Source organism: Lycorma delicatula, chromosome 1 (assembly GCF_047948215.1).
Source record: "Lycorma delicatula isolate Av1 chromosome 1, ASM4794821v1, whole genome shotgun sequence".
In the NCBI taxonomy this organism is placed as follows: domain Eukaryota; kingdom Metazoa; phylum Arthropoda; class Insecta; order Hemiptera; family Fulgoridae; genus Lycorma; species Lycorma delicatula.
Genome location: NC_134455.1, coordinates 220,705,381 through 220,720,138, shown reverse-complemented (window position 1 = coordinate 220,720,138; position 14,758 = coordinate 220,705,381). Strand labels below are relative to the sequence as shown.

General features: G+C 29.0%; 1 protein-coding gene across 1 annotated transcript in view; it reads left to right on the top strand.

Moving 5' to 3' along the window:
• Positions 1-7,795: 7,795 nt before the first annotated feature.
• Positions 7,796-14,758, top strand: part of Zip99C (Zinc transporter Zip99C) — a 154,897-nt gene continuing 147,934 nt past the window's right edge. The window contains exon 1 of the mRNA XM_075372986.1: positions 7,796-8,269. Within this exon, the coding sequence (XP_075229101.1) occupies positions 8,011-8,269 (259 nt within the window). The 5' untranslated portion in view covers positions 7,796-8,010. The remainder of the gene's footprint in view (positions 8,270-14,758) is intronic.

Genomic DNA, 14,758 nt, shown 5'->3' with positions numbered 1-14,758 from the left:
CATTTGATCAACCCTTGAATGATTACCAGCCTCTTAGGAATTGTCAGGTTGTCTAGGTCATACGTGCATACATATATAACTTGGTGACCAAATGACTGTTACTAGTGCGTTCGGAAAGTTGCTGCACTGGAATTATGGAAATGCAATGACAAAACTTTCTTAATTATTAATTTGTATTTTTATTTCATTATTTTATAGAAATAGATATTACAATAATTGGAATAGTTTATAAAAGGTGTTGAAAATCACCTCCTCCAACATTAATACTAGACTGCACAAATTTCAATTTGTTTTTAAACACTTTAACCAGGAGTAAACCCCTTTACTCCAGATGTACTGGAGTGTCTTGCACATATACCTTTACTGCGGTTTTTAGTTGGACAGTTGTGCATGATCTGTTACAATACCCTGGTTGTTTTGCTGCCCGACATATAAAGTAATTTGGGGGAGTCAGATCAGGTGATTGTGCAGGCCACAAACCCCTCGAAATAATTCATTCTCTAAAGGTATCTTGTAAAAAAGTCATTGACCTGTTTTGTATATATATATATATATATATGTGTGTGTGTGTGTGTGTGTGTGTGTGTGTGTGTGTGTGTGTGCGTGTGTGTGTGTGTGTGTGTGTGTGTGTGCTGTGACACCATCTTGTTGGAACCAACTGCAATTGATTTCCACTTATGTTAACCAACTGATGAAGTTTGTTAAAACAGCACAATAATGATCACTATTAACTGTATTTTCAAAAAAGATTGGATCCACAATGTGTTCTACTTACACCGACTCAGACTCCAAATATAAAGGTTGTTGACATAATTCATGGGGGTTAGTTGTTGACCACACTAGTCTATTTTATTAATTAATATCCTCTCCCAGATGAAATCATGCTTCATGTGTAAAAACATGTCAAGGATACCATCAAGGAATCTTAGTCAATAAAACATTTAAATCATTGACAATAATTTAGTCTTCTGGCATGATCTATAGATTTCAGTCTTGAACACACATTCCTTTATAGAGGAAAAGTTCCAGTTCTTTTTTTACATCTTTATATGTAGTACCAAGTTTGATAACTTGCTGCTATGCTAACTTATGCATTGACTTTAATGAACTTTTAGCCATAGGATTCAAAATATCAAGCAGCTTCTGTTCATTTAGTTTATTCCACTTTGATCAGCTTCTTAAACAGAACCTGAGCCTGTTGCCTGAAATTTTTTGATTAGAGTTCGAATTGCATTCCAGTGAGAAACAGGATTATTTGGAAACTTTTCAGAAAACTTGTGCTTCAATAAATCAGTATACTTGTCACCTTTACAAAAGATGGGTTCAACGAGAAAATGTGTTCCTCTACTGAAAGAACCGTTACACTTCTCACTACTATTGATTCCGATAAACAAAACAACATGAAACGAAACAAAGCATGTTTAGTCACAACTCAACAACTGGCATCTTTGTTTATACTGAGCAATGCCCAATGAACTCACAGGGCCACCAGCCTAACACCGAAAGAATAGAATGAGCCACATAATTCTAAGACATATTGCACAGCGACTTTCTGAATGCACTGTAGAAGCAAGCCTATATTTAAAAATGAACAACACAATAAGGGTATTATTATACAATTAGGTATTTAAACACAACAGTCATATTCACATATACACAAACTCTTCAGAAGATATATTCATTTTTCTCTTATTTAATAGTATAACACATAATTAACAATACGTTACAATAGTGTAACAGTGTTATTTTAAGGGGGGAACATAAATATTTCATTATTTAAACACCAAAAAGTAAGTAAGTTGTTATAAGTTTACTTCTGCTGGAAACATAAAAACAAACCCAAAACATTTAATAATTTTTAAGAATATGTTATACGAAGGTTATTTTTTTCAAGGTCCGATGGGTGCAAAATAAAAACCCGTGCAAAAATCGGATGAACCTTTGCGCATATGTGTTGCGCAGCATCTCTAGTATGGCCTTCAATCATGCCACATCACTTCGTTTAGTTCTGAACACACAGCTAGCATGTAAACATGTCTATAACAATAACATCTCCCGCCAAGTGTGAAGTGCATGCGGTAAGTCAATTTCTTCAGGCTGAGGATTGTAATGCAGCTGAAATTCATCGTCGAATAAGTAATGTGTACGGTGAAACTTCAATGAGTGAGACAGCAAAGTGTGACAATGGTGCAGGAAATTTAAAGCAGGACATACAGATGTTCATGATGCAGGCAGTTAGGGAAGGAAGCAAGTGTCAGTCGATGATTTTGTTGAGCGAGTGGATGAGGCATTTCGAGAAAATCGTCAGTTCACAATTTCTGTATTGAGTGATTCGTTTCCTGAAATTTCAAGGTCAACTCTTTACACCATTGTGAGTTAGAGACTTCAGTACCGCAAATGGTTTCGAGATGGGTTCCCAAGATGCTGTCCGACCATTACAAACAATGAGAATGGACGCCTCCCTAATGTTTCTCCAGTGCTACCACAATGAAGGAGAAGATTTTTTGAACAAAATTGTTGCAGGGGATGAGACGTGGGTCCATTTCAAAACTGAAGAAACAAAAGAACAATCCAAACAGTGGATGCGTTCTCATTCTCCCAGTAAATCAAAGAAGTTCAAGCGAACCTTCTCCAACAGAAAGTGTATGGCTACTGTGTTCTGGGACCGGAATGGAGTTCTCTTGGTGGAATTCATGGAACATGGCCATAACCATCACTGCAGCCTCACACTGCGTGACTCTTCAACGTCTACGAAGGGCAATTCAGAATAAGCAGAGAGGAATGTTGTCATGAGGCATTGTCTTTCTCCATGACAATGCTTGGCCGCACACTGCAGCTGTAATAAAGAAGCTCCTGCAGCGTTTTCGTTGGGAAGTGTTTGTTCATCCACCATACAACCCGGACTTGGCTCCATCCGATTTTCTCCTGTTTGCTCACATGAAATGCTGGCTAGGAGGACAATATTTTGGCACAGACCAGCGTAGAAACATGGCTGAAAACACAGGCAGCTCCGTTCTATGATGAGGGTATTGGAAAGTTGATATCATGCTACGACAAATGTCTAAATCAGAGTGGCGACTATATAGAGAAATAGCATAACTATGTAAGTACTTGTCACAAATAAAAAATTTTTATTTTCACTGTGGTTTTAATTTCGTGACCGATCAGACCTTGAAAAAAAAATAACCCTCGTTATTTTTTTTTTCAAGGTTATTTTTTAATTAGCATTAATTTAGTTATGATGTGTAAACAGTTAGCAGTAAGAAGCTGCAATAAGCCCCATATGAAGCATAAACTAAATACATGGTCTTTAATTTTATATCAAAGCTGATGTAAAGGTAATTAAATGATGCAAAGCTAATTAAACAAATTTAGGAAAAAACTGATAGTAACTATAGACAAAAAAATTAATCAAAAAATCTTAAAAAATAAAAAATTAAGATGGGTGTAAAATATTACTATTTATTTATTGCAAACAAACAAGAAATACAATTGTACTTCATGGTTAATAGAAAAATTCTTTAAACAAAACAATATAATTTTATAAAATGATGCTGAAGGCTTTATAGCAAAGTCAAAGATGTTTTTTTCAAGATTTTCTCAATAAATAAGTCTAGTTCAAAATGAGTCAAATTCAACCAGAAGTTCTGGTTAAATCTTAAACTTACGGGCATTATAAATTTGTCTCTGCTTTGTACAAGTGTGTAATGTGGACTATATGTGTAATGTAGACACCATGATTTGGACTATATAGTTCATCAATATGATTGCTTTGATGGTTACTAACATGATACATCTAAGTTGATATTTTTTGTCTTTTCATTATATTTAGAGTCCACTAACACATTTTATATTACTCTAATATGTATGGTTTATTTTTAATGAATTTTTTAAAGTATTTTATAATAAAATCTGCTATTTTATTTTAAACTAAATGAGTATCCGGTTTCATCCAGGTAATGATCACATACTATCATCAATCATAAATCCAGTAAATATTATTTTCAAAAAAAAAATTAATAAATTCAAATAAAAACAAAATAAATTCTTTTTATAACTTTTATTATGTGTAGAAGGAGGGATCTTTGGAAAATTGTTAGATATGGAAATACTCTCTCATACGTAATTCATGTCAAAAGTAATATTCGTATTATATATTTCCATCATAGTTTATAATTAATTTTTCATCCAAAGTTTATTAAAATTGGTAATGCTGTTATGTAATAAGAAAAAATATGGTTGTTAGAAATAGCTCAGAGTAGAATATTAATAGGCATGTTTGTAACAGGTTCTTTTAAATCATTAAAACATGAAAAGACTTTACTAATGGGAATATGGTGGAAATTTTAGTTTTATATAGTTAGATTACAAGAATGTAAAAATTTGTCAAATATTCATTTTATTAAATCCATTGGATTTTGATAACTGAAGGGAACTTGGAAATGGACCAAGGAAGAATCTAATACAATAAACATGATTGAACTCTTTACTTGCTCAAAAAATATTAGTTTTCTAAAAGAACATTCTAAAAATATCTTTATATTCTTAATTTAAAGGTTGCAAATAATTAATTTCAATTTTAGTTAAATGAAGGCTTGAGGTTAAAATCTCTTTAAATCATTGAGGTTTTTATGACCTTAAAAAGAGATGATAGAAGTTGAAAATAAAGTTAAAATTAAAATTTTTTTCTGTGAATAAAGAAATTTAAGGCTGTTAGTAGGTGGGTAGTCAACATGGTTCAAACTTTCAATAACATAAAAGTTTTTACTGCCTCCCAAGAAACATAAAAAGTATAAAGTTTAGTTGAATTTTTTTTAAGGAAAGTCCCATTTTGTGGTTTTTTAATGTTTTTTAGTTGAGGGTTGAATAGTATTAACTCTTTAGAGGAGAACTAGGTGTTGAGCAATACTTCAATTTCTATTAATTTATATCTTAAAGATAGAACCCCCTAGTGTCTAGGAAGCTCAAACCTCTTGGATACCAGTGCTTTTTTTAATTTTTTTCTTAAGGTAGTAAAATAACTTAAATAAAATTGATTAGAATATAGCAATTTTTCAGTTTTGTTAATAAGGGTCGAGGGAGGATAGAAGCTATTGGAATCAAGAAGGCTTGCTTTTCTTGGACATCTATATTCTTTTAATTTTTCTGAAAGTAAAACACATTTCAAATGGTTAGAATATCATATTTCAAGTTTCTTTTATTAAGGGGGCTGAGAGGTATGAGCCTTTGCAGTATGAAAGGCATAATTTTTTCAAAGGTATAACATATTTTTAAAAAGAAAAGTTACAATATCCCAGTACTCTATTTTTTTTAAATTTAATAGGCTGAGGGTAGAATGGTTCATGATGAGCAAAAGAGTGACTTCTTGAATACCATTATTTTCTAAAATACATTAAAAAAAAAAACAGTTTTAATTTTTGTAAATTGACAGAAGTGAATGAATACCCATTCCATTATTCAATTTTTGTTAATTTAGATGGTAAAGAAGAAAGGCAAGGAGGTAAGGGGGCCTAAAAGTATTGGGCAACATTATATATATATTTTTTTTATTATGGTATAGCACATTAAAAAACAGTTTTGATATGGTATGGTGGTAGAGCAAGTTTTTATAATTGCAAGTTAACAAAAAAAGGTTTGTTAATATCAAGAGTTAATGGGTATGAATTCTTTGAAGGGCAACACAGTGTGAGCCTCTTCTTTTCCTAAATGATTTTTAATTTTTTTCTGAAGCTAGAACACATTTTGAAAAATAAAATTTTAGTATTTCAGTATTTCAATTTTTTACGACTACATTTGGGAGTTCATGTAGAGTAATTGGATTTAAAAATTTTCAATCCATGTTATATGCTTGGTTTCATAGAATTAGATTCGAAAGTTTGGTGGATGTCTAATAAATAGTTTTTTCTCATACTGTGACTTTATTTTTTATCTGTTTAATATCAATCATATTTCTATGAAGGGGAACCAAAGGAATGAAATTAGGAGACTGAAAGAGAGTGAACTTATGGGAGTTGCAAGGGGAGGTTATGTAATTATTATGCATTCTATAAGAATCATGAAGGATAAGCTTTAAAACAATATAAATTTCTCTTTTTGATTCAGTGACTTTTTTACACAAACTGTCTGTATAATAATATAGATATGAATGTGACATTTTCTGCAAACGCAATATTGTTCTTGGATATTATTCCTTTGTATCAGCATTAACTTGCAATCTTATTTTTCTATGTTTTTAGAGAATTAAATTATTACATACATCACATATGGATTCTTTTATAATCACATTTTGATTATTAATACATTTTACTGTGGTATTTTTTAATAATTTTTTTTTTTGATCAGTTATGATTATGATTCAAACAACACTGAACTAGTTTGAAATATGCAATTTCCAGTCTTCACAAATTTGATAAAACTAAAAAAAACTTTTTCTTTACACTCATAAAATTTCAGATTGTTTCATTTATATTTCAGTCTTCATTAACTTCAAAATGGCAGTTGGTAGATACCACTTTCTCTAAACAAAACTGAAATTGATTTAAAACTTATCATTTGGGGCAGGAGTCAAATAAAATTGCTTGAAAGGAAAATTTCAAAAATATGAAATGTTTAGTATTTCATTAATCTCGTTGGAAAAGTGGAAAATGAACAAAATAAAAAATAGGTAACAATGTTACAGGGAAAAACGATGAGAAATTGAACATTAAAATAAACACTAAGGTTAACATACATACAAACATTACTTACTGTAGGATTTTTCATTTTTGCCAATATGTAAAGTAAGTCAAGTATAAGCAAGAAAAAATTTCAAGCAGAAAAGTCTGTTGGAATCAAATATAGGTCTAGAATTAGAAATAAATCCTTAAAAAATATTTAAATGCAGTATACTAAAACATCAACAGTATCAAAGTAAAAGAAATATATTTTTTAAAATCTGGTCTAACTGGAAGAGACTGAAAATTGGGTGGGTTATGTGGTTTGTAGAATTTTATAAACATATAATCCATAATAGGTTGATGAACCATATACTTGTATTAAGACACTCATATTAAATTAATTTTGTTATAAAGGAATCTGTAAGGCCACTCACTGTTAAAAAATAAAAATTAACATATGTAGGTTACGATTAAAATATGATATCTGAGAAAGTAAGATATCATAATGTAAACTGAGGTAAACAGATTACCACAAGAAATAGGAATAACAATTAGCATTAAACCAATACAAATGACAGGCATTAAAAAAGAATATTAAACTACAAATTACTGATTAAAAAATGAAAAAAAAATTCTTTTATTTAGGTTTTATAATTAATCTTTCCCTGTAAATTTATTTTTTTCAAAATTATAATAATAACAACCGCAAAAAGTAAAATAATAGATATTCTTCTGATTAACTCATTTTAAAAATATCTCTTGCATTTAGTACATCTAAAAATAAAATTCCCCTTTTTGTTATAATAAAGATTTAGTATGTATTATTTGGCCACACCAAAGAATTTTCCTAGACACTTAAAGACCATTAACAACAGTGTTTCTGCCACTCCACTGAGAAGAATCTCCAAAAATTACCTTAAATACTTTTTAAAATCATAAGCAAATACTGAATAGTGCTTAAATTGTTCATTTAGTTTGAATGAAAAAATCTTATTGGCATTTTGAACCTTTAAAATGGAAGAAATGCATATATGTATGCGCAGAGGTCAGCGCAAGTACAGTGGTGCTATCTTTTGGCGGTGGGGTTGTAGTACGGAAGTAAACAAGAAGTCCTCAGATAAATACGACGGAATTAGGGTTAGTAGCGGTTAAAGCTTCTTTGTTGTTATTGCTGGGTATTCTCTGTTCTGGAATATATATATTCACCTGAACTTTTTGATATATTGTTCTTATTAACAGATTTCATATTTATTACGGATTATCTGTGGAAGGGATTGCGTTAATTCCTTATTTTTAATATGTATTAAAGTAATAACTTCATATCTAATTAGTAGTGGATATTTTATTGATAAAAATGACATTACAAAATTATTTGTACTCATTCAGTACTATCAGTTGTGTATACAGTAATGTTACAAATGAATTTATTATTAGTGACGTTTTCAGGACATTTAAACAATTTACATCAATGGAGTTTATAAATAATGTTATCCCCGCTATGGATTACAATCCGTTGGTGTGGTCTCTTCTTGGTTCAGTAGTTGTTGGTTTGAGCGGTATTTTTCCTCTGCTAGTCATTCCAATTGAAGAAGGAGAAAATTTAAATAAAGGAGGTATGTATATTTTAATATAATGTAGTATTAATTATTGACTTTTCTATTTATATGATGAAATAAATGCAAATGCAGTCAAGTACTTAAGTACTTGACTGTAATTTGTGCTGCCCGTTCAACTAACTTCGTTTTACGATCGCTTTACATTTATATTATTTATCCTCCAGGTCGTTTTTACTATATTTATTAATTAATTAAGCAAAGTAATATTTTATTTTAAATTGGTAAAAAATGTGTTTTTATTTGAACACTATTTCAGTTAATAGTTTGTGACTATTATTTTACTAAGGGTATTTATGTTTCAAGTTTTTGTTTATTATTTGTTGCTATTTTAGAATTTTTTGTTGTTACAACCTTAGTACTTTGGGTGTAAATTAGTTTAATAGTCATTTACTTTCTGGCAGTTGCCTTGCATTGTTAAAAAATTATGATTGTAATTACATAATGATTTCAGAGGTATTACATATTCATTTGTATTTAAAAAAATTCAAATTCATGGAGTTGCTCTGAAAAATGAAAGAAAGTAAACAGTGTTATCTTCAAAATTAACTTTGGGCGTTGAACTCTTAATTTGCATTATATTTAATTTTATAATTAATTGCTGTAGTTACAAAGTGGTGTGTTAGATTTATTGATCTCTTGAAAGAATCTTATTTAATAATTTATTGAATACTTTAGTTTGGAGAAAAATAATTTTTGTAATAAATCAAAGTATCTTACAAAGTATCTTACAAAGTATCTTATTATTTATATTTTTTACATAACTGGGATAGACAAAGTTTTATGGCTGTAAATCCTTTTGCACTGTGGCCAGCATATATAACCATTGCCTTGTTATAAGTATTAGGTGACCCATCAAAACTGCGTATGATTCCATATTACACTTTAAACATTGATACTATGAAATTTTAGAGCCAGCTTGTAGATATTTAGTGATATTTCTCTGAAGTAAAGCTTCTAACAAGTGCTTGTAACAGTTTTATGTTGTTGCCCCACTATTTTTTTGGCAAAATCTCCCCATACTTTCTACTTTATTTCTGTGAATGGATGGGTAAATCAGATGACAGGATTTTGATGGTAACTTGAAATCTATTTTTTGTTAGATCAGCTCCAGGCTGATTACCTATTTTGGGGAAACATTTTCCAAAATCAATGGTACTTAAAATTCTGGCTCCCTGTTGGCTGTAAACATAGACTTGCATGCACAGTTTTCAAGTAGATTTCTGGCAAAAAAAAAATATGGCATGAAAAATTGTTGGTTCTGTATTGTGAAGACTGCATTATTAGTGCTCTAATTAGTCCCATCATAATAATTTATGTTCTGAACATTTAAAAAAATTATTTCTTCTGTTATTAGAATGCAAAGAGCAGATGATAAGATAATAAAATTAACTTCTTTTTGGCATTTTTCATCTTTATTTGTACCAGATCCAAATCATTGTTTATTCCAGTAAAGCATGTTGCTATATTTGAATTTATTATTGTGATTCATTATGCCATTATTTTTATTAATTTACTTTATCTCTATGATCCTAGAATTGAAAATTTCCAGTGGGTTTTAGTTAAGAACAAAAGCCCACTGTTCTTTTAACATTTCACTGAAAGTAGCCTGTAACTTACTGGATCCTGGTTATTGGAACTTTTTCCCCTATTATGATGTGGTCCAAATATTACATTGTTCATATCTTTACATTACTCTACACAAGTAATTTGCCAAATACATATCCTTGAGCTATAGTAATTTCTTAAGAATATTTATTTATTAACCTGTACTATTGAAAATGTATATTAATGGGATTTTTGTTTAAAATAAATAACAAAATAAAATAATTAAAAATTAAGTTCTCTGAAAAAACCAGAAATCTGAATATTTTTGTTTAAAAGAGTCACTGAAAAAAATTGTACGTTTTACTATAGATAAGTTTGTATAAAATTATTTATCATTGGTAGTTTAAAAGGAATCAAATGGAATTGAATGAAAATTGCACAAAAATAAGATGTGGAATACAGTTCTTAATTATTTATTATTGATACCATCTATGTCTTACAAATAGTCATAGTATGAAAATTAAAGCTTTTTTAAATTCAGTCATTTCGTTTATCTTTCATAGTTATTCTATTGTTTTTAAGTTTCAGCTGCCTTTTTTGTGTATTCTGTTTCAGACCCCTTACATTTCTTGCTTTCACTCCATTAGATTAGTATAAAGTAGTAAATTTTTGAATGTGTTAAAAAAATGATGTTACTGTGTGCCGTATGCAGATTTGAGGAAAATTTAATATCTGTACTTATTAAAATTTATGTAGACATTATACAGTTACAAACAAATATTCCTGTATGCAAGACTGGTTTTTCACAAATTACCTTTATTCTTCAGGACCGTGTGAAATTTTTGAAAGCATAACAGTTTTATTTAAAAAATTTTGGGTAACATTACGTAAAATATCCTCCTTAGAAACAAAAGTAGTTGAAATTACTTTTTAAAAAAGACCCAGTTTATTATAATTTCATAACTTCTTCAGCAATGTAGAGTTTTTAAGGTGATTTCCTACTTTTAACGACCTGCCTTACAGGATACCATCAAATTTCTTATTAAATAGCTGTTTTTATACATTTAGTCATGCTGTTCTTTGTACAGGTATTGGTCCTTTATCATTTAATTATTTTTATTGGCATTTGATATGTTTTTGTTTGTTAGTTTTTCTTATATATTTAAAAAATCTTCTTTGTTAATTGCTCCTATATATTGATGCTAACAGTGAAAATATATATTTAATTTTAGATCTTTATTTCTTTGTAAATGATTATTGACTATTTTCTCTTTAAAATTTATTTATTTCATTGACCATTTAGCATATTTTTTATTTGTAAAAAAATATGCTAAACTGTATATATATTGTAAAATATATATTTATATTATTTTTCGTAAATATATATATATATTTTTTTAATTATACATCTAAATAAAAACTATACTAAAACTTTACTTTGGAAGTCCACGGTAAAGGATTAAAATAATATCCATTAGTTTAGAAGAGGTTAGATTTAAAACAAACCCCTTTTACCTTTGTAGTTTTTTCTAAATTAGGCTGTTGTGACTTTTGGCCTTGGAGAATAGGTTTTGTGCTCTTAACATGGAACACTTTTCAAAAACAACTGCTTAAGAATGTATCGTCTAAAAAGTTTTTTTGTTGACAAAAACTTCCTTTGTTCTGTTGAAGTGGAACTTGCCTTGAAAGTTTTTAAGGAGTATCTAGAACTAACAGTAGTAAATTTGATTCTTGATTTTTTCATCACATGATTTCAATTTTATTTTGGGGGTTTGGCTGAGATACTATCACATATCTGAGCATTTGTGATCAGATTAGAAAAAAAAATTAAGCCTTGTTCTTGTTTACAGTAACAATTTTGAGAAATCTATTTTATGAATAAAACTTTTCTGAAAGTTTGATTTCAACAAAATGTTTTTATTGAGTTACCTGTTTTAAAGTCTGATCGTGTCACATTTTTGATATGATCCACGTTTTGAAACATAAAGCTGAATTTTTCCATAAAAGTTAAACAAAATTTTTAATTTTTATCTGTTGTATGAATTATAGAAATAAAAGAAGGTTGTTTTGAGTTATGGTCATTTTAATAAAAACATTTGTTATAAAATAAGGAGAATGATTTGTGCTAGTACATTTCTTGACTAAAAAAGTCATATTGTAGTTTCATTATATTTGCAAGGAATGTATCACCATAGACAATCAGAGAGGTGAAGTTTTTTGTTTTTGATTAGTTCTTTGGTCTTCGTATAAATTTTTATTTTATGTATATTGATATCTGAATATTTAATTTATGATATTTTATCATGTTTATTCTGTTTCATTGATAATGAAAATAGAACTTTGTTATATTACAGAACATTTCTGCTTAGTTATATTTTTTGTGTCTGTTTTAGATTTCACTTGAATTTAGAGCAGTCATTTACACATTTGTCTTTTTAATGAAGATTTTTTAAAATATTTTTCGTTTATAATTTCCTTTACATTATTAAAATTTTAAGATGACATTTAGGTCCCTTGAGTGTTTGTTTGTCTATTTTTAGATCTTTTCTGTGTAAGTCCAACCTATTTTACTAGGTTTACTAGGTTCTAGCACGTAATAGCCCATTCACTGACATTCTAGAGACTTGTTTGAATGTCTGCACAGTTGTTCCTTTATTGTCCTGTAATAAGTTGTTTCACATTTGTTTATCAGCTCAGTTGATTCTGGTTGCTAGTGTACTGTTGTCTTCCATTAATACCATTTTCTTGAAAGTATTTGGTCTAGTTGTACTATAAGCTTTTACTCCAAAATTTGTTTCTATTAACATATCCAGCTCTTTTGTTTTAACACTATTCTACAACTTTAATCTAACTGAATAAATTATTAAGCTTAATTGTAATTATGTGTTTTTTTATCAAATGAAACATGCACATTTTGCTTACCGTACCAAATAAAACAAAAAATTTTTCCATGGCTTCTGATTTAGGAAGGTTGAAACAGGTTATAGACAATGTAGGAATACATTATTTTTGTGAAATATTTTATTTTTATTTGCTGGAATGAGCAAGAGAGTAAAAGTGTGTAAATCAGCTGACAATTTTTCTGACTCTGTTTAAAATAATTATTTGAAATTTATTGGTTGGAAGGATAAGGATAATAGACATGCACAAAAAACAGTAATAGCACGTGTTTATGTTATCACAGACAGAAATATCTGGTTTAGTGTTAAGCATATCAAATTATGAAAGGAAACTAGTATAATTTTACAATAATGTTTACCAAGTATGGTAAATAGGAGTTCAAAAACTAAAACACCTTTATTGTTCGTTACCTTAAATCTGTATTATTAAAATTTGTATTGAGGATAAAATGCTGATTTAAACAGATGCTGTATAATTCTTTCATGATCTATTACTGTTGGTCATTCACATGTGTAATTAGTAATCACAACCTGCACTAAGAGGTCTTATTGAATAACTTGCATTAAAAAAATATAATTAATGCACCTGATTGATGAAATAGAATTCTTTTCTATTTCTAATCTAGCGATGATAACTACAGCAAAAAATCTGATGTGAGCACCACATGACTTCCTTATATGTCTATTAAATTATATATACACATTTTTTTTAAAATGAAAAGTACATAAAATTTTATTTCATTAACAACTGATAATTTTTCATATTTTTTTTTGTTTTTATTGTTATTTTTGAATTATTATTTATTGTAAAGATTTTTTTTAAAATCAGAAGTTAATAATAATTAATAAAGTAATATATTTAAATTAAAAAAAAAAAGTTAAAAAAAAGGGAGATGAAGTCTGATTTGAACTGATGTGTTTCCCCCTTTTAAGAGCCAAATATTTCATTAATTAAAATATGATTTTAAAAGCTCTCAATGAGGGCTTATTGCTGCAGTTAAGAAAAAGTACAAAATCCTATTTTTCTGGATTTTGGTCTTTTTTAGACACTTCTGGTCCAGTCGATTGCGATCAAAAGGGGAGGTGCACAACTAGATGTTACACCAGTCCTAAATCCGAAATTTCAACATCCTACGGCTAATCATTTTTGAGTTACACGAGATATGTACATATAGACGTCATGCCGAAACTAGTCAAAATGGATTCAGGGATGGTCAAAGTGGATATTTCCGTTGGAATCTGAAAATCGAAATTTTTTGCGATCGTAATACTTCCTTTACTTTGTACAAGGAAGTAAAAATGAAATATGGGTACAAATTGGTAGTCGAGCTTGAAGCTGGGAATAAGTAATTCCTTTGCATATCCAGCAATCAGATTTGTGATTTGTTTTTTAGTTGTTTTGTTTCACATCAGAAAATCCCTTTATAGCTGTATCTTTTTCTTCCTTATGTAGAGAAATTTCTTAGTTGATCATAAATTTAAGATTATTTCTATTGGTTGTGTAAATTATTAAAATGACAATTCAACTGATTTTTTTTTTAAAGAGATCTTGGGTTAGGCATTGCATCTCCTACAACTCAAATAAATTAATAAGAACCGTTGGCAATATTGTATCTGATCATCCTATTTTTTCTACAGATAATTACTCCCAAATTATATCCATTATATTTTTTGCATTTTGAAGAAATTTTTTATCTATTTATTTGTTCTACCCATTACATCTAGCTAATCTTTACATTTAGTTCACTGAAACTACAGAGAGTTGTTTTTCTTAAAACATGTTTTAAAGGAATGTGGCTGTTTTATGGTTAAGTGACTTTTGTATGAATGGTTTTGCAATAAACTAGCTGACCCCTAATGGTAATGGAGAAGGCATCGCTCTAATCCTAACTACTGTACAGACTTGCCAACTTTCCAGCTTTGTAAAGTAATTTTAATTTCCTTTTGCTACAAATGATTCTTTTGTAGTCAAGATAAAAGTAATAAATAATTAACAAATTTGAGTTGTAAAGCCTTTGCTTTGATAATTTAATGGTTATTT